Genomic DNA, 25,595 nt, shown 5'->3' on the forward strand with positions numbered 1-25,595 from the left:
TTGGCGGGGTAGCGGGGCAGACAGATGTCGAAGTGAAAGAGGTTTGGTTAAAAAGAAGAAGAGAGGTTTTGAAATTGGTTATTTCTTTAACTGATTGTAAGTTGACGAAGATTGTGGGTGAAGCAGAAGAGAGAGAAGAAGGAGAGTTGCTTCGGGGCTGGGGAGGGTTCAAATATGAAAGAGTCGTCCTGTCCAGCTCGGGTAAGAGACGTACCTCAGTGTACCTGGCCTTTCGGTAGGTCCCCGAGCCTGGGTTCAGGTACCTCACCCGCAATCACAATGGATCGCAGCTGGCTGTCGTGGACATTCGGGCGGTGAGGACCACAACGCGTCGTTAGTGGGGTCAGTGGTATTCTAGCGGCTGGGGAGGCGGAGAGCTCGGAAGCATCAACAGTGAGCTACTGTAAAGCTACTGTAGGTTTTCCATGTATGTTTGTGGGCACCTGATATGAGGATGGAGATGAGCAGGCGAGCTCCCGCATCCTCCAGCTTTTCTGTCTCTTTTTTCCCGCAATTTCTCCCACAATTTCCAGCCGACTGACCCCATGAGTTTTGTCAAGTTGCCTGGGGTTCTTTTCTTTGGCGGGGTGACCCTCAGGTCCATAGGCCTACCCTTGACTGTCACCTCAGTGTAGTAAAAACAAAGTCAACAAGTTTGTTTATATTGGATTTGTAGATCCCAAGGGTCAGTCAAAAAGAGATCATCACCGCATCCTCATGCACCTTGAAAACCCCTGTCATATACAGAAGCTACAGTGAGAACCATTGGCCTGGTCCCCTGGCGTTGTCGACATCCGACTGTTCATTATCCAAAATGTCCACACACACTTCACCTGGTCGCTTCGACCGAAACCCAAGGTTGGTATAGCTCGTGCAGAGCGTCACATAATAGGCGTCGCTTGTACAGGGCAACCAATTGACACGTCCCGCACTGCCGATGCCAACCTCCTTGATTGGCTTGGCTTAGCCCTGCTTGGAACCTCTGTTGAGCATGCAATTATATCCCTGTGTCTGTTGGAATCTTGGTCAACGGGCTAGGAAGGGCTGCAGACGGGTAAAGAGTCTTGGACAATACTGTGCTGTAGATTTTAGCCATAGATAACATTGCTACTGGATTACTTGGTTGCAGTATGGAGGAAAATACGTATGGAAACGATACCTAGCCAAAGAACGGCATGGGCGAGTTTCTCGACATTGGGAGATCAAACAGTCCCAGGTTGTGTTTTGTTTCAGCGACGTGTTTCAATGGCAAACATCGTACGGAGGATAAACAATGTTTGAGGTTATTTGTTTCCGCCTCGTCAGAGATCAGAGAACCCATTATTATCATACGGCGGTGACTGAAACCAAGAGATGTAGGTAGGCGATCTTAGCCGTTGATAGCAACACACTGAACAAACTCCTATCAAACACGTATACTTGCATCAACCGGGTTTTGAGAACCTCGAAAACGACTGGCCTTTCATCTTATCGCTGCAGCTTACCGATGTTATATGTGTTGTTGATGCAGTTGATCTTCCAGCTTTTGTATCTAGCCGATCAACTACAACCAGCGCTAGCCGAGCACCTTGATATCGCGCAATCACCAGTCGGTTATATCGTATGAATGTTTTACTCATTCGATCTTTTCAGAGATACGAGCTTAACAGTACGGTTCTATCGTATACAGTGGTGTGGTGAGGTTGGTTCTTTATTAGAATGTACTTGCATTGCACTTGTGTGTTTGTAGTTAATGTTCTCCCATTATCTTGAGAAACTGCCCCATTCACATGTAACACGGAAGTGTCACAGGAAAGTATCTCAATAGCATGGGATGTTGGCTGAACCGAAGATCCACCTACAATGTGTTGAGATCGTCCATCAGAAAATCCTAGCGTCCACCACATCCGTCCTCACCGTCTAACCGTCGACCATCTAGTGCATGAGGTTTTGCTCTAAAAGGCGAAACATTTCGCACTGATCGCTCACGGGAGGCCTCAAAAGTCTTGCTCAAAAGGATTTTCTTCTTCTTCTTAGAAATCAACTCCCGGCCTCGGCGTCAGAACCAACACCAGAAACATTACTCAAACAGCGCATTGATTTAACATCTGAGAGTGTCTTGGGCCTCAAGCCTGAACTCGAGCGGAACGTGGCTTTGAATGTGGCTGCTAGGAGCATTCTGGTCCTCTGAATCACCAAGGCCAGTTGATGTCAGATCTTTCATGCCTAAGAGCAAAGATCAAAGAAGCGCCTCAAACCTAGGGTTTATTAGACCTGAAAATCGTTGTTATTGCCGCAATCATAGCCAGAGTGTCGACTGTCAACGGCATTTCTTTACTGACCCATGTGTCCGACACTGGTCACGTATATCAGATAGCCGATCGTCGATCACGGCCTTCAATACAGTCACCGCTATCATGGAGTAGGTATAATAGGAATAGGGTAAGTTGCCGTAAATCATGTATGTACTAGCTAAAGGTAGTAAATCATTCGCAATATCCCATGCAACAAATGGCGTGCCCCCAACGCCCGAGCCAAGGGGAAAGCTTTCTCAGGGTAGGTAATCATGACTAGCTAGCACGAACTAGCAATAAACCATATCTGGCATCATGGGTTGAACCTGAGGTCATCAAACGGTCAATGGGGTTCCAAGTGACCCGGTAGCTTGAGAGGCTCATGTCAACTTCTAGTGCTAGCTTTTGGAGTGTCAAGTTAACGCGCCAGTGTCACGAGTCGCGTGGATGCTACTCTGCAAGAATGTGTCAATTAATAATGGACAATTATCGACCCTTTGGGGCATAATAAGAGGGGTTAAAAGTATCCATACTGTCCGTGTCTCTGCAATATCATCATCGGAGACATACATCGCCGAAAGTAAACCCTCAAGAAAAGCTTGCCCTCTTATTAAACCGCGGTCGTCAGGGGATGTCAAAGTGAAAAATAAGCTAACCCTTCTACATACGACGCTGTCGAATTGTGGCGTTTGTCGTCACCGGCAAAGCCGATCTAATGTTCATTAGATCGATTCTTTGTGATTGTCATTGAGTCCAGTTGGAGTCTCTGCTTTGCCTTGATTTGACTGACTTAAACGGACTCTGATCTCCCGATGCTCTAGAGACCTGAGACAGTGGATCGTTTGTATCCGGCTCCAGTTATTGCTTGGCGAACCTGGTATCGCAGATCTTTTCTTAGCAACTGAGGAAGTGACCACAAAGACACGATAGATGAACAAGGACATGCGCCGCATAATCCTCGATAAGCGTGTAAAGAATGCCTCGCATTAACAGTTCTGTAGTGCAGCACATACGAGATGGAACCTACTGTTTTTGGGCTGTTCCACGAAGCTCTACCATGGTCTCCCCCCGCGGCGTAACAGCCGAATGAGGACAGGCAAGTAAAAGGTACATAATAGTCTATAGGGCCCAGAGACTGGGGTCTCATATCACCTACCACAACTGTGTCCAATGGATGGTCCAGTCACATTGACCGCATGAAATATTTGTCTGCTTGCGGGTTTATCTCCAAATGAACTCAGCCCAGACTACCTATTCAGAACAACTAACTAAACCAGTTTCGAAAGAATGTCTTGGTGATGGTAGCATTGAAGGAGTTTAGGCGACACCCAATTGACTGGCAGAGCCGGATGACCACTTGATTAATGTTTCTTTCATTGCAACAACCAAAGACTGTTCCAGACGTTGAGAGGCGGACCGTAACACCCACAAGAGGCACGTTAAATGAAGTAGATCTCCTTTCAGTCAAGGGTCTATCCATAGTTGGACTAGTGCTTGCAGATGAACCCCTTGGTTGGACAGAGCTTGCTGCAAGGTACCCGAGTAGGGTAGGCTGTCGACGATTTGGAGTGGATCATTTCTATTTTGTCATTTTATCCATGAACAAGAGAGAGTGTTGACCATGACCATAAGCATGGATGGCATCAACCAGCTAGAGAATATTCTAACCTTCTGTGGCGTTTTCTCATGACCGGCTCGGAAGAGCCCGGACTGGATCTGGCTTCTTTCTATGGCTGTTCTTTTTAGATCGTTGCGGGAACTGTTTAATGAGTTGATCTTGAAGTACTAACCTTGGGGCCACTCACCGGCATCCAGAAGACTTATACTGACGGGCTGAGAAGGAGAACAAGATGAATGCAGTTATACATTGAATCTACCAAGGGCCAATCGTCTATAAACAGAGACTTGAAGGAAATCCTCTGGATCGGGTCTTGTCTAAATGCAGACAAACTTGAGCAGCTGACAGTCCGAACAAAGACATTGTTTCTCTACAACACAACGAGACACAAATGGCATGGGAATAAGCTGATCAGAAAGCGAGACAAAATCAGATGAGGAATGCTGTCAATCTTAGTCCCCGTTTTCTGTCTCCCTCAAGATTGACAATTGGATTCATCGCGTGCAAACCATGTCTCACTTTATTTATCTCCTTCTAGCTGGACGTCATCGAGGCCCAGAAGCTCCAGGGAAGAAAGAAATATACTAAACTGTCATGTGGGTGACAACCTTAGTGGTCACACAAAGTTTCCTGGAATGTGGGTTACCATGTAGCTGGAGACAATAGACATGACAGGGAGACGCAAGCAGAAGTACTGTCGCTGTGCACGGAAAAGATAGATGCCATCTTAACGCATCGAATGAGACGAAGCATCTAAAGAAAGTCCTCAACAGCAAACCAATGGCCTATTGAATGAAGAAGAAAACAGATGCCCAATTGCTGTGATGCCCCCCGTGTTACTTATTCCACACCGCACCCACCGTAAATTCGTCACTTTGCGAGCCGTGCTTTTATTCCTGTACCTTGCCGTACCAACAGCAACCAAAGCAGGGGTCTCTCGCTCTCCCACTCACTCACTCACTTCATTAGACTGGCCTACGGACTTATTAACTTATTAGCCAACAAGGGCGAAAGCGCAAAACCACAAGCACAAGGATCAGCCTGCAACTCAACTCAAGCTTAGACTAGCCTACTCTGTATCTAGCCGGATTATTTAGTGGAGTTTTGCCTCGATACCTGCAGTAAAGTCAAGGGTCCCGGTCCCTTTTTCCCTGGTACCTACTACCTACGTTACCTGCGCTATAGCATAGCACTCAGGTCGCCCACTTCTCCCTCCACATTTGAGACACCATATGCATCGCATCGTCCCTTTCTTCAAAGTCGACACCTGATCTTCTTTCTATTCCTTTCATGTTGCAGACGTTTTAGTCTCGCGTTTCGACTCTTTGAACTGGATTCCCTCTTCTTTGCTCTTGTCAGTTTTGGATTGGAAACTCTCCACCAACAACCACGACGATTTACGTGCACAATACATCACGAGCCGGGACTCTCTCCTCTTCCTTCTCTCTCTTTATCACCACCAGCAACAAAGGAGTTACAAAGGTACTCGCCTCAACTGGACACGACCTCACGATAAATCTCTTCAACGATTATAATTCAAACCACAACAAATAACACGAAAAGTATCTCAACGTCACGACTCACTCTGTATGCGATCGGAAAATTTGCTATCGCTTTGACTTTTGGCAATCCGAATTCACGTCATCAACCCCAGGGACACCGGTCGCAGAACGGGCCTGGGGTACGAAATCTAAAAAGGTCTTACACCACGCGCCATCTTTTGAAACAACCGCAACAAGGCATTCATACGTCACATTGTTCAAGACCTTTTTAGATAAGTACAAAGACGGACAGCATCTAATCTAAACTGCTCCTTTTCTCAGTATCGCGTTTATAAACTGGACTCCTATTGTGCTTCAACAACACAACTCACACCGCCATCATGGCTCTCCCACGAGAGTCCATGTTCCTCCCGACTATCAAATGCTCGTCATGTAGTCGGGAAGTTGAAATCTCTATGATGGGAGACCATATTTGCGAGCCACCAGAGCCCGAACGTAAGAGAACACAATACCACATAATGTCTCATCGACTAGGTAACTAATTAATTATTTAACAGTTTCTCCTCCACCAGAGAAGTATGAGGCATACACTCCATACAGCCCAGCACCCTTTAGTCCGGGTCTTTACAGCCCAGCGTCTCCTGAGAAACAGGGCCACATACCACCTTCACTAGATGTCAACGCTGCCAGTAAGTGGCTACCTACCTATCTACAAGGTATAAAATAAGGAGGAAAAGAAACCCGGCTAATAACATCACAGATCATCCTTTTTTGCAAAAAGGACAATTGACACCAAATAGTGAGCCGCGCAGCAGATCGTCAATCAATGATATGGAATGCTTCTTCGACGACGTTCCAACACCACATGAAGACGATCTCATCATGCCTTCACCGCGCCCTATCGATCGTCCTGGAGCTTACGGAGGTTTTGGCGAGAAGAAGCATGGCCCAGACTTTCAACCTCGCTCCGTGAGTCCCAACGGAGGAGCCAACTCATCACTGTTCAAGAGAGTGGACACTATCGCACCAGGTCCCTTCGATCCTATTCGCAGTCCTTCGGCGAACTCATTTCCCAGGGAGATAACAGAAAGCCGCGATAAGTCAGAAAGCTTCCTGAGTGCATCGCCAAGAGACTACTTCAACAACCAAAGAAATGAAAGGTCTCCCTCTCCTACAGGGAGTGCCAATGACAACAACTACGATGTCTCCGGCCCCCCTCGGCGACCAACACGGGATGACTACGAGGGTTTTGGACGCCCTTCTGAGGCCGACGAGTTGCTCCAGCCTCAGCCTCTGGGAATTATGAACCGGTCTGATACATTCCCCAAACTGGCTGTTCGATCAGATGCACCATTGAGAACTACCTCTGCACCGGGCGTCAAGCATGAGCGCACTGCCTCCAGTGGATTTGGACACGCCTCAAAACCATCCATGGGACCAGACACCTCGAGAGCACCCCCGCCGCGCAAGAGTCTGTTGCACCCGTCAAAATCCAGCAAATACTCCGCATCTGTCGATCTTGCTGCTGAGTTTGGCGTCAACAACCCTTACCATACACCCTCGGATTCTACATCTTCTGGCTTCTCTACATTCAGCCACCAGAGCAACGGTAGTTCTCAGACCAGTCAAACAAGATCTCAACCTCGACGCGATCCCTCGGACCTCTCAGCTATGGACGGACTAATGGAAGATCTCGAAAGTTCAATGGAAGCGTTGGGATCCAAGAATGCTCAGGCCGATGCCCCTGTGCGGCCTGCACGCGCTCGATCACCTCTTGCAGAGTCACCACTCGATCTATCCCGCGAGCGACCTGGTTCTGCCAACCGCTACGAGCCTCAAACCGAGGCACCTCCCCAACGGCACGATTCCCAACCAAACCCACTTTACGCGCCATCACCTCAAGATCACTACTCTAATACAAGTCCGCTATCAACGCCTTCGCAAACCCTTCCTCCAGCTCTGTCGCCCCCTATTCGGAAAGCGACACAAGACCCTGTACGATCCCGAGGCAACTGCAAAGCTTGCAGTCTTGCCATCACGGGAAAGAGCATCTCATCTGCAGATGGAAGGCTGACAGGCAAATATCACAAGGCTTGCTTTGTTTGCACAACGTGCTCTGAACCCTTTAAATCAGCCGAATTTTACGTCTTGAATGACAAGCCTTATTGTGAACACCATTATCACAAGCTTAACGGCAGTCTCTGCGGAAGCTGCGAGAGGGGAATTGAGGGTCAATACCTTGAGGACGAATTCTCGATCAAGTACCATGTTGGTTGTTTCCGGTGTCTCGATTGTGGCCGGTCCCTCTCCGATGGCTACTTTGAGGTGGAGGGCAAGTCGTACTGCGAGCGAGATGCCTGGCGCCGAGTGCAGCAGTCTTACCCTCCCCCAGCGAAGCCACCTCCAGGCCGAGGGCCACCCGGTCCACGACCTCCCATGATGGGTCTCCCTGGCCATCCGGCACAGCGAATGGGTCCTGGCATGGGACTTCCACGGCCTCCGTACGGTATGCCGCCTCCTGGAAACCGGCTCGCTCCAGGGCCTCCCGGACAACAAGGACCTCGACCACGAATGAACAAACGACACACTCGACTTGGCATGATGTAACGACCTAACTATTTTACCTGAATCTCGACGACGACGCTGTACGGACCATAATTATATCTTGTAATATCACCTGTCTGTGTCTATAACGCAATGTTTTGACACCCCCTGGTTTTGCTGTTATCTTGCTCGGAGTTGGCTAGCATTGTTGTTTTGTTATTATACCCCCATTGTTTTTAAGCTTCCCCCTTACTGTTTGTATGTACACCAAGTATTGTGCAGCTCGTTTGCAAAATGGCGGTATCAGCTTGGGTAGTTCACATGGCTTCATGGTATCCAGTTAGGCTCTATACATGAGGCGTCTGGACTAGGGATTGGTCATTGGCCAGATACTTGTATGAGCCTCTGTAGTATAGTGTATTAGTGAGAGCCTCGATGGACGTCTGCTCAAAATCGAAGTACGTTTCAAACGCACACTTGTAAATATAAAGTCAAAGTAATGTGCTGTGATCAATGTCATTCACTCCTCCTTACGGATGGCGAGTAAAGATTCGTGTATCACGGCTACTTACCAACGGTGGTGGGGAAGCTGGGAGACAGATAACCAAGTGAGGTTACAACTATCATACAACAGAATTGGACTGTGTCTAAAATATGTACTAGCCAAGGCATAGCAGACGAAATCTTTTGAAACTGGTTCAAGCGTGGATCAACGTAAACCAACGTGTTTTGTTGAAACGGCTGGGCTATAGACCAGTTCGCAAAGCCACGTGTATACCAACCCAATTTTTTCAGGAAACGGCAAATTAATCAAATTCAGAACAAGGCTCGATACTCAAGAGAAATGCCATATTATCCAAGTCCAGGATATTACTTCGTCTGCCGTAATCATTCCAAGAAATATTACATGTCTTGATTTCGCTTCCAATCCTCCTATATAACTGTTTGTGTGCTGGACCCTTACTGGTCAGTTCCCCCTCTGTGGGCGCCAACGTTGGACTGGGCTGGCACCTCCTACCGTAGATCCCCCCCTCTAGATTGAAACCTTAGTTACACGTCCCAATTACGACCATTGGCCTCGTCATCCACACCCATTCCATCAACTCTCCCTTCTTCAGGACCCTTTTTTTTTTTCTTCTCCCTTTTCCTCTGGTTTATGATTCGCATCGTCCTTCAAAGACGCAGCGTGTGTGACTTGTTTTTCTTTTCAGTTGCGCATCCTTCGAATTTGTTTGTAACAGTCTATTACTCCTTTGGCTGTCTTTGACAGAAGCCGCGCCGCTCCTTCAATCGGCGACAGAGAAGCGTTCAATTCCACGGCCGACCTATCGAACGAGGCTATCTTATTTCGAGATAGCTGACATTAGACCATACCGCCCTGCGAACCATACCCCTTGCATCTCCGCGACCAAGTACTTCCGTCCCAATTATCCAACAAGCCATGCACCCCTGATTTCAGTCGGCTCCGTTGACCACCTCACCTCATTTGCAATTGCGACACCAGTTTCGACCTTCCTTTACGACACAACTCGGCTTCTCTTTGGATCAACCGACTCACATAATTACTGCCCATCATGAAAAAATGGCATCCCCAAAGCCGGCGTTTGTTCGGCGCCAAGCTACGGCCCAGATCTATGATCGTTATTGTCTTTGCCATGCTGGCCGCCTACTACCTGTTGTTTTCGCCCACTGCGACTATTCCGGTTCCCTCCAGCTCCCCAGGCGCGGTCCAAGAACAGCAACCACCTGTTGTTGAACATGGTGGCAACTCCCAGCCCCAGGGAGAAGGCGAAGTCGAGGACCAATATGGGTCCATCCACAGACAGCTTTGGGAACTTACAGCTGAGGATCTCAGGGACTGGCGGGATCCCACCGATGGCGAAGACCCCAGGGACATTGAGCCCGGTTTTGAGACGGATGGAAAAGAAAGAGGTTTTGGAGATCTTGGCAAGCTCCAACACGAGAAGGATATGAGAAAAGAATGGCGACACGCCTACTCTGTTACATCCAAGTAAGAAGCCGAGGTCTCCCAAAGTGATGTTTCTGCTAACACGAGCCCAGCTTCCCTAGCTCCAATCATATTTATGGAAAGACTCTGGCCAATCTGGAGAACCACGAAGCTCGACTTGAGGAGTTCAGCACCGATCTCAAATTCGACCCTGACGCCGACGTAGAGTACAGCTCTGAAAAGCCTGTTCGGTATAACCCTTACCCCAAGTACAACAGTGACGACTGGAAGAAGGCCGGGCACGCTCAATACTTCCCATGCAAGGGTGCCACTGGAGAGCCTGTCGAGGATCTGCTTGTCTTCAAGGGTCGACCTCGCGAATGGCCCCTGCCCCGCTTCGGCAGCTATGATGCTTTGAACATGGATCCCAACCTTTGCTGGGAGCGAGAGACTCGACTTGGTCCCTACGGATTGCATCGTCAATTCAAGAAGGTTGGCGGTGAACCGCAACCCCTCAATTTTGACAGCGTCAACTGGGGCGATCTTCAGCGAATGTGTGTCAACAAAAATGCACAGCGTTTCGAAATGAACCAAGAACGAGTCAATGAGTATCTCAACAATTATCCCGAGACTGTTATCGGGCCTCACGCGCCTAAGAATCCTGAAGAACCTGCCCAGGAGAAAATGTCGAAACGAGATATTCCAGCAGAGCCGGAAAGTATGGATCATGTTGCCCCAATCAACATTGAAACTCTACCTCCTGTAGCCAGTCCACTACCAAAGCAACCTGAAGAACACACGAAGCATCCTAGAGCCCCTACAAAGGGCCACGTTTCCGAGCCTCGAACTGCCATTCTCCTCCGGTCCTACACTGGAAAGGACTACACTGAGAACGACAAGCAAACGATTCGGGCGCTGGTTTCTGAGTTGTCTCTTAGAACCGGAGGCCAGTACGAAGTCTTCTTATTAGTCCAGGTCAAAGACAACAACTTGCGCATTTTTGAAAGCGAGGATGTTTACCAGACTGTTCTTTCGCAGAGTGTACCACCTGAGTTCCGCAGTATGACAATTCTCTGGAACGACGACATAGTCTGGCAGCTTTACCCGAAGTTGACGGATCCTGAATCAAAGAACGTTCACACTGCTCAGTGGCTTTCTGTCCAAAAGTTCAGCCAAGAGTTTCCCCAGTTCGATTTTATCTGGAACTGGGAGATGGACTTCCGCTTTACCGGTCACCACTACCATCTCTTGGATAAGCTTGGTGAATTTGCTAAGAAACAACCCCGAAAGGGTATGTGGGAACGAAATGAGAGATGGTATATCCCCACCTTCCATGGCAACTATGACGAGGAGTTCCGTCGGGACATTGAGAAACGATATGGTGACAACACCATCTGGGGTGCTCCCGAGTTCCCCTTCATCAACCCTATTGGGCCCAAGCCTCCTGTCGCAAGTCCCAGTCAGGATAACTATGAATGGGGAGTTGGTGAGGATGCTGATGTTATCACCGTGTCACCCATGTTCAACCCCATCAACAGCAATTGGGTCATCGCCAACCAGGTTTGGGGCTACAACGATTCAACCCATGAGTCTCGGGATATCCCCCGACGAACTACCATCGTTACGCAGTCTCGCGTATCGAAGAAGCTACTGAACATCATGCATGTTGAGAATGTGCGTGGCAATCATGTTGCTTCAGAAATGACACCACAAACAGTGGCTCTTCTGCATGGCCTCAAGGCAGTATATGCTCCTCATCCTGTTTTTATGGACCGTGACTGGGATGGAAAATTCCTGAACAAATGGTTCAACCCTGGCGAGAACGGCGAATGTGGTGGCCGTGGCAGCCCCATGGGCTGGGGCCGAGAGCGCAGATACATCGGATCAACCTGGTACTACCGGGCCATACCCCCAAACCGACTTTACAACAACTGGATGGGCTGGCAAGACACAGGCATTGGTGGCCCTAAGTGGGAAGAGAAGCATGGGCGTCCATGTCTACCTCCTGTCATGCTGCACCAAGTCAAGAACACCGAGCCAACCAAGAATGGCCACGAAACTACCTTCGATTTGGCCTACGGTTAATCTTGAGCTTCGGAACAAGCTTGATATCTGTACCTTTTCTTGGGTTTAAGACAGCTGTATGACTTGATGTCTCTCTTTGTGGATTCTTTAGATCCTTTAGATCCTTTTAATGAACGCTGTGGGAAGATCACAGCATATATTGATAAGTGGAAATCACTATTGAGCCGTGTTAGATGGGAGGAGGTATGAGAGATATACAGTGTTTCTAGGAGTTTGGAGTGTCTATTTTTGCATATTAGAATACGTACAACGCGCATAGCTTTGGCTCACTGAGTCAAGCATTGATTCCGCCACATCTCAATGGCTCTACGCACAGTTTGATTGAATTTAAACTAAGAAGTTAATCGATCAATATTGAGATCCAATGCTGTTCATGCTGTGTTGTAAGACAGATGCTCGTGTAATCGTCCGGTCCGAGCTTTTACCGTTGCTCAATAACGCTATGGCGAACTTCACCTGCTCATTCCTATAACTTACATACTTGCTGTCGACACATTGAAATATTGCACCGTGACGGACTTGTACAAGAGTTAATTCCTGATCAACTAGCGCAGGAGGCGTTATCTACATGGGCATTCAATTGCATCATTTAGCGGCCATGCGCATCCACCTTATACCATGAGTCCCCCTCCAAGCGTAAGATCTCAAACATTTTGATCTCAACCTTATAATCGTCACTAACCTGTCGCAGACTCCTACGCCAAGAAGGTTTCTTCTACCAAAGAGGGGTACGCAATCGTCTCAAACTCCTACCGGACTTCCGCGGTTTCAGTCAACCCCTCGTTTCGCCTCCTCTTCTGTTCCTAGGCCGACACAGGCAAGGGCTGGCATCGACATTGAGGACGTTGAAGAAGTCGAAGATCGTACTCAAGGAAGCTCTCAGGGCAGTCATGGCGATCAGCTCGCACCTAAGAAGTATGAGTCGCTCCACGATTCTATTGAAGTTGAGTCCGATGACGCAACAGCTTCGCAAGATACTAGTTCAGCCATGTCGGACACAGAGATAGATATCAAAAGCCCAGGATTTTTTGATCGGGAGGCTTCAAACGCGCCAAGTGTACCGCACGAGGCCTCTCCGTTAGAAGGGCGAGAGCCGAAACGGCGAAGAGTATCAATTTCTCCCATGCAAGAGTCAAGCCCAGTAGAGGAACAGCACTACATGGTCGATGAGGACCCAGAAGATATACACGAGAGAGACAACGCAGAGACCCAGGATTCTACACAAAGTATTCAAGATGCCATCCTTCCCTATGATGAGTCAAAGGCACTTCAGCAACCAACATTCCGCGAACCGCCGCGCTTCAAACAGGTTGAACTCGACACCGCAGCGGACGGTCTGCCGGCAGTATTCTCTCCCCAGCGACGAGGAGAAAAATACATAGCTGGAGGGCTTGCCGCTGAGCTCCAAGGATGGCTGTCTGATGTAAAAGGCTGGGAAGGTGCAGTGCCAGCCCCTGCTTCGAGCATCAACGTGACAGTTGAGGAAGCCCGAGCAGGTCGACGTATGTACTTGGTCAAAGGTCGCTCCGGCACGTCCGAAGCAAAGAGATTCTTACTTGCTGGTGAGGGCAGACTGACGGGCCTAGGACAGAGGATGCCTATGAGTGTTGGCAGTGTCGTTGAGGTGGGGCAGCCAGTGTGGGATATTGAGATGAAGGGAGAGATTTGGACGGTGGCGTGCGACTGGAGAGTATCTTAAAGAGCATCAGAACATTAGCATCGGAGTTCTGGAGTTGTGATCGCCAGGTAGACTCTATATCTCATTGGTATAGAGGGAGTCACATAGAAACTACAGTGTAGATGCCCAAACATGTCTAGAATATTAAGCCTCTGTGGCATGGCTTTCATTCTTGTCACAATCATGTGCGAAACGTATTCACTTAGTTTATAACCATACCAAGCCACTCGTTCTAGCACATACGACCATACCTGCGAGAAAATACGGGATCCCGTCCGCTCTCCCATCGTCAAGCTCGCAAGGGGTGGATTAGTAGTTGGGTCGGTGACGACCAGCGAATACCCGCTGTTGTATGTTTTCTTTCTTTCTCTTTTTTATTTTTAATTGCCATTCATAGTGGTAATGTTTTCCTACAGTTGTGCTCCTATTATATTTGGTTGTATAGGTACCTGAGTAGGCAACTGATGGAAATAGAAGCAATCCACCATCGTAGTCTTTTTCACCAGGAATTCTCAACTCATCGACTAGAAACTCCTGGATAACCGCTCGAAAACAAACAGGTCAATCGTAGATATTATTTGATCCAATATCTATAGGCGAGCTCTTTGCCCTCTTCGGTAGCTAGTTGAAGCTTGCCAAGTTTGATGATAATAGTCTCCAACTGAACTCGTGACAGATTCACGTATGATACCCAATAGAAACATAATATCTTGTAGAGCGATATGGCCAAGATGATGGCCTGACTTTTCACTCGCCAATAATCGAGAAAATCTTACCTGGCGTGGGTCTACAAGCTTAGAGATGGTTATATATATGCATAGCCACAGTAGATAGAATCCAAGGATATTGTTTCGATCGCCATATCTAGCGATCAAAACTATATGACCTGTGTGTTAACGACTAGGATTAGGTGGGCACAAGTTTCAAGCCCATGTCAAGCAGCAATATATGCTTACTTGAAACAAAGTAAAGACGCAACTGAATGATGGGTTATTGCTTTTGTGAAACCCGAGCTATTCTTGTCATCCGAAGAAACTCTCCGTTCTCCTGGCATACACTGTAAATGACGATGAAGACTCGCATGTCGCCTAATACAGGCTGGGGTTAGGTATTGCTTTTTACTAGATGCATATTACTCCTAGTTCTCTGGGAGTCAATGGGATGACAAGACGTAGTATTGTAACCGGAACAAGCTCGCTACGCAGTGTGTTAACTTATATAATATACTCACTCTCTACCAGGATCCCAGCTCGGAACACTGCCCGCCAGATGCATCCTCACACTCCCTGGTGATGAGATGACTCCCAGCGGCGATCAAGATCTGTTCAGCAGACTCTTTTTATTTTTGGCTGCTGGAACGTTGAATATGTCTTGCATCAGTCTCAGCAGGCTTCAAGATATAGCACAGCCACTTAATGCAATGATGGTGCAAGTCAGGCGAAGGCGCACATCCAGAAGGGCCAGCTTAACACTGGACACCTATAGCACAATCCGACACAGGAACAACTCACATCTTTGAAGGGCTACTCTAGCACTACAAACACTATAGTATCATTTACCCACCAAGGAACTTCCCGGCCGGCCTTTTTTCTAGCCTCAGAGTTACAAGGCTTCTGTATGTCACCATCCTTTAGAGGTCGCGATTGGATCCTCAGCTGTTCTGGCGTCTCCTCCGAATATGGATCTCGGCTTCTTTGCTTCCGCGCAAGCCCTATGTACTCGCTACTCAGAACCAAGGAGCGATCAGCATTATAATATCAATATTAGTGGATTTCCAACTTCTCTCATCATTGGCAGTGGATATCAAACAGGCCCAGTCCGTGAGCGCCTTGTCGTTTGTAGTGCCCACGGTGTTCTCGTGGCCTCTTAGAAGTCTTTCTTCTCTCTCTAGCGTTTCTTGTCACATCTGCCATGAATCAGGCCGTACTTCAACATGGGGATGAGTCTGCCTTGCCTGCTTGCCTGCTTGCCTGCTTGCCTGGCCTCCCAATACGGCACGCCGTTAGCTGCTCTTTGACCAGGTAGAATATGTCTGTTCGACACCAAGTGTGAGGCGTTCACCGGTTGCTTGGATAATCAATAGGCTTTCGGTACACGAAGTATGGTTCAAGGGCATCTGCGATGGGTGTATGTATCTGTAGCCTGTAGACTATTGAGTCCGTGGTTAGCACATTCTTTTCAACGGGCGACTCCACCCTATAGCGTACTGGGTCAAATATTCGGTGGTCTCTCGGGTCTTTGTTGCATAGGTAGGTAGACACAAAAGCGGTATAACAAGGTATCGAGCGACACTCTGACTCTGTGTTAGCAGCCCCCGCATGAAACAGGCCTCTGGGTTCAGGGATTTTGCAAACCATGTCGCTGTACTAAACCTAAAAGACAATTGAGATGCGAAGAACGTACGTGGATCCCGAAGCGATAGGGTACATAGTAAAAACCTACCTGTTAGCAACTACGTACCCTAGAGCTCCAACGTTAACTTGAACTCAAAGCATATCAGATGGTATGTTCAACACTAATAACTTACAGTAGAACTTAAAGGCTAGTCAACCTAAAAGTGGTTCATGTCATGTCTCAAAGTCCCGCGGCTCGAAAGTGGCACGGTTTCTAGACTAGTAAACATGTGCCGAACAAGCTTCGGTGCTGTTGTTCCCCATTGACTGACCTGAAACAATCTCTTGGTTAAGGAGGCTCGTCCGCCGATGCTGAACTAGCGCTGTGACCAAGTACGATGTAGCCTGTCTTGTTCCCCCATCGGCATTGGAGGGCAAAGCCAGGTCTAGTTGCATTCTATCATTCATTCCATTTCTATCTGGGTCTACTCGATGCAGCTGAGCCCCCGGGGCAAGTAGCCGGAACGCCCAAGACGGTGGAAGGTAGGACCTGCATTAGTGGCAGGTCAAGTAACGATGAAGTGGATTGCTATTATGGATGCCGAAATGACATTTATCAACTGGCAAGCCGGACAGGTTATTGAGACAGGTAGGTAACAGAAAGCGTCACAAAATGGATTGACTTGATGAGATGAAAATATAAATTGGACTTGATTTGTGGACTATTGCTTTCTCTTGCATGTGTTTCCCTAGGAAGGGCCTTTGGAGGTTTGGACACTATCCATTGGGAAACATTGGCCATACGTCCGGGTGTTTCCTCTATCTGCCAAAGCTGAATGGTCTTTGTGAAAGATGTAACAGAAGTAAATTTCGCAAATCCTAAAAAAATTCAATTCAATCCAGAGTCCGAGGACATGAGGAATGTGCTGCAAGAGAACGGTGGATAAACAGGGGTGCTTCTAAAAACAGAGACGGAATGTCACCAGACAGAAAGGGTGGGAGATTGAAGGATCTGCAACAGATGCGCGAAAAAGAGGAAACAAAAACAAGAGATGCAAAGAAGGAGACGAGAAATGATAGCTGCCAGATACGCTTCAGCTATTATTATGGCGGGCGGCAGATAAGCTGGGACGAACAGCTGCTTTTTTTGTACCTAAGTTGTCCATGCAGCTAACGAAATCCAGCGTCATGACATGCTTTGCCGGGACGATTATCCAGATGCAAGCCGTCCATATCAAGGTTGATGAGTGGCTGGCTGTCTGTAGAGTTTCTTGGCTGATTACCCCTGCCTATTTTTTGTCACACGTAGGATTCCTCGTCGGATCGGCTTTCCGAGAAGTGTCAGAATCGTTTCCAACTTGATGTCAATGCAACTCGCTAAAAAAAGTAAAAGGACTGTTCGCTTGAACACAATATTGTCAGTCTGGGCTTTACGGGCAGCGTAACCGTGATGGATCGTGCAAGATGGGGACAGATGGGACGGATGATGATCGAAGCAGCGCTTCGACCATGCGTTTCCAGTCATGGTCTGCCGCGGTTCTGGCGGCGTTTCGTCTCTTCGTCCCGGCTCTAGAGATCTGCCAGGCTGTTCTATATCCGGCTTCTCCTCCGCTGAGGCTATGGGACGAGGGCAAGGGCAGGGTCGCCCGCGTTTGAGAAGTTGGTGGTTCAATGCATCGTGCCCAAGTGCAATTGGCGATCAAGCAATCAGTCAACCCCTGGCTGGACCCAAGTACGAAAACACCGAGATTCGACTTGATACATGAGACGAAAATCACAAGCTGAGCCAGCGCCCGGATCTATCATGAGTCGAAGCGTGTATCAGCAAACATCTGTGCTGTAAACTGAGCGTTGTTGAATCCACATCCATACCCACATGCACTGTAACCCACACTACCCAGTAATTAACGCGGCTGCGCCAGTACAAGAATGGAATAGATGGAAACATCTGGGGAACTTCGCGTACTATTAGGAGGGTGTTGTGGCAGCTTGGCTCGGGCTAGCTTGAAGAGATTAAAGATGAAGATTTTTTAAGGTCCGCCAATCTATAATAACGTTTGAGTCAAGAACTTGCCCAAAGAGGCAGGCATCTCGTGGATCTTGGGGGACCTAGCTACCTAGTAGCTGTTTGGAAAGTGCTAGGTCGGATTAGTCAGGCAAGTGTCATAGGGCATCGAATAGTTAGAAGGAAGAAAAGCATCATCCTCAACCCTGGCCAATTGAGGTAATGGCGGGTTTCTATCTCAATTAGGTAGGTATTCTGGGCACTAACCTATCTTGGTATCTGTTTACGCCTGCCTTGATAGACTGCTACTCTCTCTACACATGGGCAATTCTCTATCACAAGTTACCAAGATCTACAACGACTGTCTTCCAGGGTGCTTGCGCTGTACCTTGTTAGAGACGTAGGTACCTAGGTAGGTAAAGTAGGTCAGAGTTCGAGACTGCAAGAGCCAACAATCTGCAACTGCATCTGGCTCTACCACACCAACATGTCTCCCAACAGATACAAGACCGGACCGAAGAAACGACCCAATCCATTTACCCTGTTTCTCGGCTGCCTTTCTACGCCGCGGCTAAATCAGCTTGAAATATGCGCATGACAGATCCCTGCTGGTGCAGGCCAACCCAGTTCAACTGAACCTAAGAAGAGCTGAAACCACTTGTTAGCCTTGCTCTTGGCTGCCAACATTTACAGCAGCTTAACCGTTGAGCCTCTTTCGCAAGCCAAACCACGTTCGCTGCCAATCTTTATTGACTGTGGTCTGAGCCAAGCATCTCTGCAAAACTGCGTTACGATGTCGCGTACACACAGATGGCGTGGAGCTTACTATCCTGGCTTGGAACAGACTGCGACACCCTAGCTGGCTATTCTTCATAACCCTCGTCACTGGCTGACTGGCAGCAGTCCTGGTCGGATTGAGGCTAAAACTTCAGGGTTTAACACAACGCTTGGGGGGGGGGGTTCCACATGGATCAGTACCATGCCACTTTGGTGTTTCTTGCCTTTTTACGCTACCCAATCAACCCGCACCTACTTGACCTCCGTAGCAAATCATCATAACGATAATCTGTTGATGTGGGAAGTGCACACTACCGTAATTTCAACCACGGCTGGCCTAGTTGTCAATGGAAGCTTCGACGAGCCAGACCAAAGCTGGCCGTTTGGCGCACAATGTAACGCGATCGACCCAGAATTCAGCTACCAGCATCATCCCAATTTGCCCCGTCTCCGCTCCAGCTATTTGACAGCCGCCTTATGCGTGGCCGCTCATAGCTGTGTTTAACCAAGCAGACATGCTAGGTATTCACCGTAACGACTTTTACCATTACCTTGAGGACTGCATCATGGTTGTGCAGTCAGACTTCGTCGGATAAAGCCTAGTAATAAGCCAGACCCGGATTCTCGCCCAGGCGAGCCGCATCTCGCCTCCAAGTACAAGCTTGCCAACGTCATGCCGAATGGCGCGGTAGCCGACGGGACGACATTGATGCAATCAATGACTAGAATCCCGTAGTGACGCTTGTACGGAGTAGTCATTCAGGCTCTGTTGTGCACCTCCTCAGCTCCTCACCATCTACACAATCTTCATTGGCCTGGATAAGCCTCCAGGACGTAAGATAACTCCCACATTAGCAGCACATCGTATTTCATCCATTTCCCATGACAGTACCTGGCATCGGTATCTCCCGATGTCGACTGGTCAACCGCTTGAACACACGCTTACAAGCATGCCAGCCTCAGCTACCATGTTGTAACGGCTTTCCATTTGTCACTTTTCTTCTTCTGGCGGCGGCATGAAAGACGTCCCCAGACTCTCTGGTTTGTGACACAACCATTTTTAGGAAGCTTATTAGGCGACAAGGTCCTCTTAAGGAAGCTTTTCTGCATCGGGACATGTGTCAATCTACTGGTAACATACGGCTGCGCCTCCCGGCAACCCCCACAGAGTATAGTGGTTTTAGAAAGGGGCACAATGGCTGCTGTGGGAATACTACATATTCATCTACTTGCTTTACTGACGATATGTTTAGTTGAGAGACTGGCCCGCCTGTCCTGGAGCACCCTGGTCCAGTCGAATCTTTCACCTGTTGGACTATTTCGAACCCCGGCACGGACAATTTATCCCCTTGTGGAGATCATGGTTCGGACGGGGCTCTCAGCGCCATGATCTACACAAACCCGTCATGCTAACCAGCCAAGGGCGAACCGTTGCTCTAAAGTCCCGGCAAAATAAAGGGGATGCTTGGCTGGGCTGCTTCTCGAACTCTTCAGTGCAGCCTTCTTTGGCGCCACATTGCCAGGGCTGTCCTGTCAATGCCTCGATGACCTGCGTACTTCCTAGTTGACATATGGCTCAACAGAGGCCTAGCAATTTGTTGAATCTGGCACAGGTCAGGTCGACAAGAGGTGCAAGGACGCATACCTCTCTCTGTCTGGTCATCATCATCGCCTAATGCATGCGGCACCGTGCCTGTGCCACCGGACGAGGACCGACTGCCGCAGCACGTTTACAATGATGATGCTGGTTCCCGCTGCAAGCCCGCGTTTTAGTTTTTCTGACTCTGTCATCTCTAGGATTGCTATTGTAGCTTTCCCCTTTACTTTGAACACCGATCCGGGCTAATCGAGCCCACTAATTATATACGTCTCAAGAGTCCCTGGCCCGTGATCCTCGTCTCTTTGGTCCACACCCTTTCAGCCCTCCGTTCCTGACACCCCAAACCCCAGTCGTAACCCCAAACGACTACCGTCTTCAGAACCTTACCTACCACTTCATGCGTTGTCCACCTAGTCAAAGCTTTTAGGGACCTACTTTTCTGTTGTGGTGGATTCGTCTCATCTCTTTCCTTTCCCCTTACCTGATCGCGTGTTATCACGCTCTGACATACCTACTAGTTGCGCTGAATCTGGCACTCGCCCTCAAGCCTCTTCCTTGTCCGCCCTCTCACTAGTCAAAGGACGAGACACTCAAACAAAGCGGCTCCGGTGATCTGAAGCTCTGAGGACCCTGTTGAACGAGTAGAGAGCAATATACCTGGTCCTTAGATCTGCAACCTGAATTCTTCAGTTTGGCGGGTCAGGCCTCGATCTATCTGACACTCCAGCCTCTCTTAACACCCCGTCCCTCCGCATAGAAACACGAAAGAGCAACCATCTGCCAAGTTTCATTGCATTCAGCACCCTACTAATACCCTGGTCTTCTGGAAGACGTACAAGAAACAGACATCCCCCTGACGGACAAACGAACTGCTTCTCCAATCACTTCGTTTTCGTCCTTTTTCTTTCCTCATCCCCCGAACCTGTGGAGTGTTTTCCGCTCTAATCGTTAATACCCCAGAACGTGGTTGATCCCGTTTCTAGCATTCTTCAACAAAAGTTATCATGAGATTGTGATCGTCCATATTACCCTCTACGACCAGACACACGGCACCATACTTCGATTCTATAACCTTTAGATAAGGTCCATTACTAGGACAGCTGCCGGCATTATTCGAAACCTGGCCTCTCCAGAATCACTCAAAACACCTTAATACCTTCTCCTTCAAAACAAACCATATCACCTTCAGTCATGAAGATTGAGTCGATTCTCAACCAGTTCAATGAACTAGATACGGAAGCAAGAACCAGCAGAGAAAGCACACAGCCAGATAGCGCACAATGGGAACGAAGAGGTTCATCATTCCTGTCGTCGACCCCACCACCAGAGAGTACTCAGTCTAGAACGTCAAGTGTACGATCCGACAGTCGAACTCGTACGCCTTGGGATGCTGGAGGTTACTCTCTGCCTAGGGACAATATCTCGACCCCTTCTTCCCGATCACCCTTCTCGACCGTCTCTTGGGGAGAGCAGCAGGAAAGTCAACGGTTGCAGAATGCACCTAATAACGCCCTAAGAAACGTTTCAGTGGATGCATCGGCTTCCTACACGTTGCCCGTTCGGTAAGCAAACTCAGGAGATAGCACGGCATGTATGAGTTGGGGTTGAAATTGACAGTTTTCCAAGAAGAATGGCTTCTACTCCAGATGTTCATCAAGATGCATGGACTCCAAAAAGGTGCGCCCTAATTTCCTAATCGGCCGAATATCAAAAATAACAATGATAGCCACCACAGTGAAGGCCGTCCTTCCCAGCACATACGAAGGTAAGTCTGTGATTCAGCTATGCTGTATAGGTAGTGGCATCCGTGCATCCAAAGCTAACGTGATTCTAGGTCGAGTCTCTGGACCGATTACAATACGTCTCCAGCGTCAGGAAGTCATAAAATTTCGGATAGCCGCAGTAGCTTCTCATCTTGCTGTTCGTCGACGTTCTCTGCCAATCATTCAAGAATTTCATCAGTGTCCACTATCAACGGAAGTCATGTCATGGGTTCTGGAATCGCCGACCTGGAGGCTAAACTAGAACGTTTACCAAGACTATCAGCACCACTCCCACCAGTCGTTACTACTCCGTCCGGGAAACCAGAGATACGCTTACCACATACTGCTAATGGGGTTGGCCCATGGTCTTCTGGGAGCCCTTCTGACTCAATTCTAGAGGCGAGGATGGTAAGAAGGAAATACAACCAATTGTCAGGAGATCAAAGGTATGTTAATTCACTTCAGCTATTGAACAGCAATATCTCCACACGTCACATTGTCCACCCCCTTTGCGCGCATAAGCACTGGAAGCCATCCTTCTTTTTTCCACATGGCTCAGGCGGTGATGGTTATTGTTTGTCGTCTGCAAGGCCGAAAAAAAGGGGCGCATGCCCGGTTGCCTGGAGCAGCAGAGTGACGGCACCCTTGATGTTCATGAATCACGGACGGAATTCCTATTGTTACTGGATCAGCAATTGCCTGACAAAGACATCTCTGGGATGGATGATGCTCAGGAATGACCAGATTTTTTCAACTGCAAAACAGTCGTCTTGTAAAAGCACCCTCGTCATATCGCGAACTCGTCCTTGAGACCGTGAATCACACTGTGTGGTTGACCACCTTCTGTTTCGTTTCGTTTCGTTGAGCTCGTTCGTTTGGCTTCTACATTCCGTGTCCTGCCAGCTTCCTCCCTCTGTCTTTTACCGCCTTCAAGCTATAAAACCTCGTTGAAAATACACTGACAGTTCTCTTCTTCCCAGCTACTTGAAGCCAAAGGACCATCTATTGAAGCCAGTGGATCGTGTTCATAAGCGTACCATCTCAGCGCCAAACCCTGCCCACGGTTCTACTCAACCATTTGGTCGGACAACGGCGACTCTACCACCACTTACGTCTAGGCATTTTGAGACGGCAGCGCTTCCATCACCACAGATCAACACAGTCTATGAGCGCCCAGGTCTTGAGCAGTATCCTTGGATACACTCAGAAGAACATTCGCCAGCCCCCAGCATGACTACCAAGTCCCCCTTCGATCCGCAAGAGAGTGGCAGGATTTTGCCCGATAGAAGTATACACGGTAAGTGCGCGGCTGCTTCCTCAAGTTGTCTTATACTGATGTATTTGTCTTCTTCAGTGATGCCCTATTCCAACTCGAACGATCGCGTTATCGCAGCATGCCGTCGCTTCAGAAAGGTTGATGTCAACACACCTCTTGAGGGCGGCGACATTTGTATGGCAGTTGAAAACTGCACGACCGGCTCCGTTCCTCGCAAGGTTATCTCACATCTGTTTGGTCGCAACAAGGTCTGCACCCGTCGCATACCTGAGCGTGTCTGGGTATGCATGTGCCGCAAGCACTATCAGAGAATCCGCTACCGCACAGGAGCCGACTTTAGCGTGACTCAGATCGGTATGGTATACGAGCAGATTGTCAGAATGATTTTTTGGAGTCGAGGATTGGAGAACCCCAACGGAACCAACCAAGAAGGCATCGCCATTCGATCATGGACCTTCTCGATTCGCAGGCGCGAGGTAAAGCGCATGGCAGATACAAACGGCCGAGACCTCGTTCCTCGTTGGATCATGCAAAGCCTTGGGGAGGGCAAGACGCACGACGAGATTTTGGACGTCGTTGAGCGTCTTCACCATGAAATACAACAAGGAACACTCAAGGATGTCCCCCCTGTTGAGTTTCTTCCAGAAGTTGTTGATGCTTTCACAAATGCACCTGCCCAACTTCAGACTCAAGTTGCAAATGGAGGTGAAGTATCTTTTGCCAGCCATCCTGGCCGTTCATTGAACACTGGCGACGCAACAGAGTCCCCTGTCTCATTCGTCAAAGAATCATCTCCCCTCGAACCAGTTCAGGAGGAAATATACATGAGCGAGCGTAGCAGCGAAAAATCAACATCTTCGACTACCCCTCCCGCTGTCTACGAAGGCTCTCGACCTGCCTATCATTATCAGTCACATATCGACAATGTGCCCAGCCGACGTACCTCTTACGCATTCGGCTCTCGGTCCCCTTTCGCCGATTCAGGCCCAGGCCCAGATATTGATCGTCGATCCAGTCTTGCCTACCATGACAGTCAGAACCCAGTACCACCCTCAATGAGCTATTACAGTATTAATCGTCAGATGCAGGCGCCCACGATCGATCACCGAGGTTCATGCGATAGTGATCCTCTCCTTCAGACGGCCTACGGCGGTGGCTACCACCATGGGCTGAGCGAGTTTGTACTGACAGACAGAACCCTCCCAAACCATGCGGTTGCTGCGTCGGCAATGGCCCGCGATAATCTTGCACCATACGGAACGGGACACCTTACGCGCAGCAGCCGGGACAGCCATGAGCTCCATGCCTCGATACCCGACCCGCAATCTACTTCCGGCCCTCTGGACCATCGTCCCTTCGGCTCCGGTTCAAGTCAAGGCCAAGCCAGTGTCTACTCGAATCGAAAGCCAATGGAACGTCATTGCCAGACCAGAATGAACAGCGCAGACACCTCTATCTACCCAAAAATACCCGATGAACACTACTACATCGATGTCCCGCATCTACAAACCCACCAGCCTTCTTGGTATCCCCCCGAGACTGAGTGGAACGCTAGGATCGGCCGCTCTATGAACCAATACCAGCAGCACACATTGGCTTGCCCCGACAAAGCTAGCCTTTATCATTCGCACCAGTTCCCTAACGAGGAATCTTCAGAGTGGTCTGGTACTGATCGACCCGCCAGCATTGGAATTTCCACCATGTATCCAGCGGCGGTCTGTCACTCAGGTCACCCAAACGGATCTTTGTCTATGGGCGGTTTCGACGTCGAGCATTCTCGCGGAAATCTCAAGGCATACCAGCACAATTGGTCGGCTAATGAAACCGACAATGACCGGCATGGTGCTCGAGCTTCTGATAGTGGTCGCCAGGAAAGGGGATAGGCTCCCTGATTGATGGTAGCCAGAGCAAGACAACGAATGATACTTGCTCCTATACGCCGCATGTGTAGCGACATGCTTGCGCTCATCCTATGGTATGCACCATAGTATCAGCTTCATGGTTATATGATCTGTGTTTGTTTTTATACTTGGGGCTTCCCATTCTTGCTGCACAGATGTCGTTAGTTTGATGTCTGGTATCTTTAAATTTTGTTTTTCAAGCCCGCTGTTCATGCCTGCACATTGTCCATGGTTGCACGTCAGGGACTATTGCAACAACAGAACAAAGGCAATTCGCAATGTTGGTTGGTAT

At 48.8% G+C, this 25,595-nt stretch overlaps 4 protein-coding genes across 4 annotated transcripts, besides 2 other annotated features; all 4 read left to right on the forward strand.

The window, feature by feature from the left end:
• Positions 1–5,773: 5,773 nt before the first annotated feature.
• On the forward strand, positions 5,774–8,000 carry FPSE_03118 (uncharacterized protein; the record flags this gene model as incomplete). Its single annotated transcript, XM_009256237.1, has 3 exons — positions 5,774–5,888; positions 5,951–6,082; positions 6,154–8,000. The coding sequence occupies 3 exons, from the start codon at positions 5,774–5,776 to the stop codon at positions 7,998–8,000; spliced, it is 2,094 nt and encodes a 697-aa protein (XP_009254512.1).
• Positions 8,001–9,511: 1,511 nt separating this feature from the next.
• FPSE_03119 (uncharacterized protein) lies at positions 9,512–11,970 on the forward strand (the record flags this gene model as incomplete). The annotated part of the gene is made up of 2 exons (XM_009256238.1): positions 9,512–9,948; positions 9,999–11,970. The coding sequence occupies 2 exons, from the start codon at positions 9,512–9,514 to the stop codon at positions 11,968–11,970; spliced, it is 2,409 nt and encodes an 802-aa protein (XP_009254513.1).
• A 618-nt stretch (positions 11,971–12,588) lies between these two features.
• FPSE_03120 (uncharacterized protein) lies at positions 12,589–13,669 on the forward strand (the record flags this gene model as incomplete). The annotated part of the gene is made up of 2 exons (XM_009256239.1): positions 12,589–12,606; positions 12,662–13,669. The coding sequence occupies 2 exons, from the start codon at positions 12,589–12,591 to the stop codon at positions 13,667–13,669; spliced, it is 1,026 nt and encodes a 341-aa protein (XP_009254514.1).
• Positions 13,670–13,882: 213 nt separating this feature from the next.
• Positions 13,883–14,009: a repeat region.
• Positions 14,010–15,593: 1,584 nt separating this feature from the next.
• Positions 15,594–15,629: a microsatellite.
• A 5,925-nt stretch (positions 15,630–21,554) lies between these two features.
• On the forward strand, positions 21,555–25,285 carry FPSE_03121 (uncharacterized protein; the record flags this gene model as incomplete). The annotated part of the gene is made up of 6 exons (XM_009256240.1): positions 21,555–21,925; positions 21,990–22,040; positions 22,090–22,128; positions 22,198–22,572; positions 23,107–23,423; positions 23,481–25,285. 6 exons carry the CDS (start codon positions 21,555–21,557, stop codon positions 25,283–25,285), a joined length of 2,958 nt encoding a protein of 985 aa, XP_009254515.1.
• Positions 25,286–25,595: the final 310 nt, after the last annotated feature.

The sequence above is a fragment of the Fusarium pseudograminearum genome, chromosome 1, assembly GCF_000303195.2.
Source record: "Fusarium pseudograminearum CS3096 chromosome 1, whole genome shotgun sequence".
In the NCBI taxonomy this organism is placed as follows: Eukaryota; Fungi; Ascomycota; class Sordariomycetes; order Hypocreales; family Nectriaceae; genus Fusarium; species Fusarium pseudograminearum.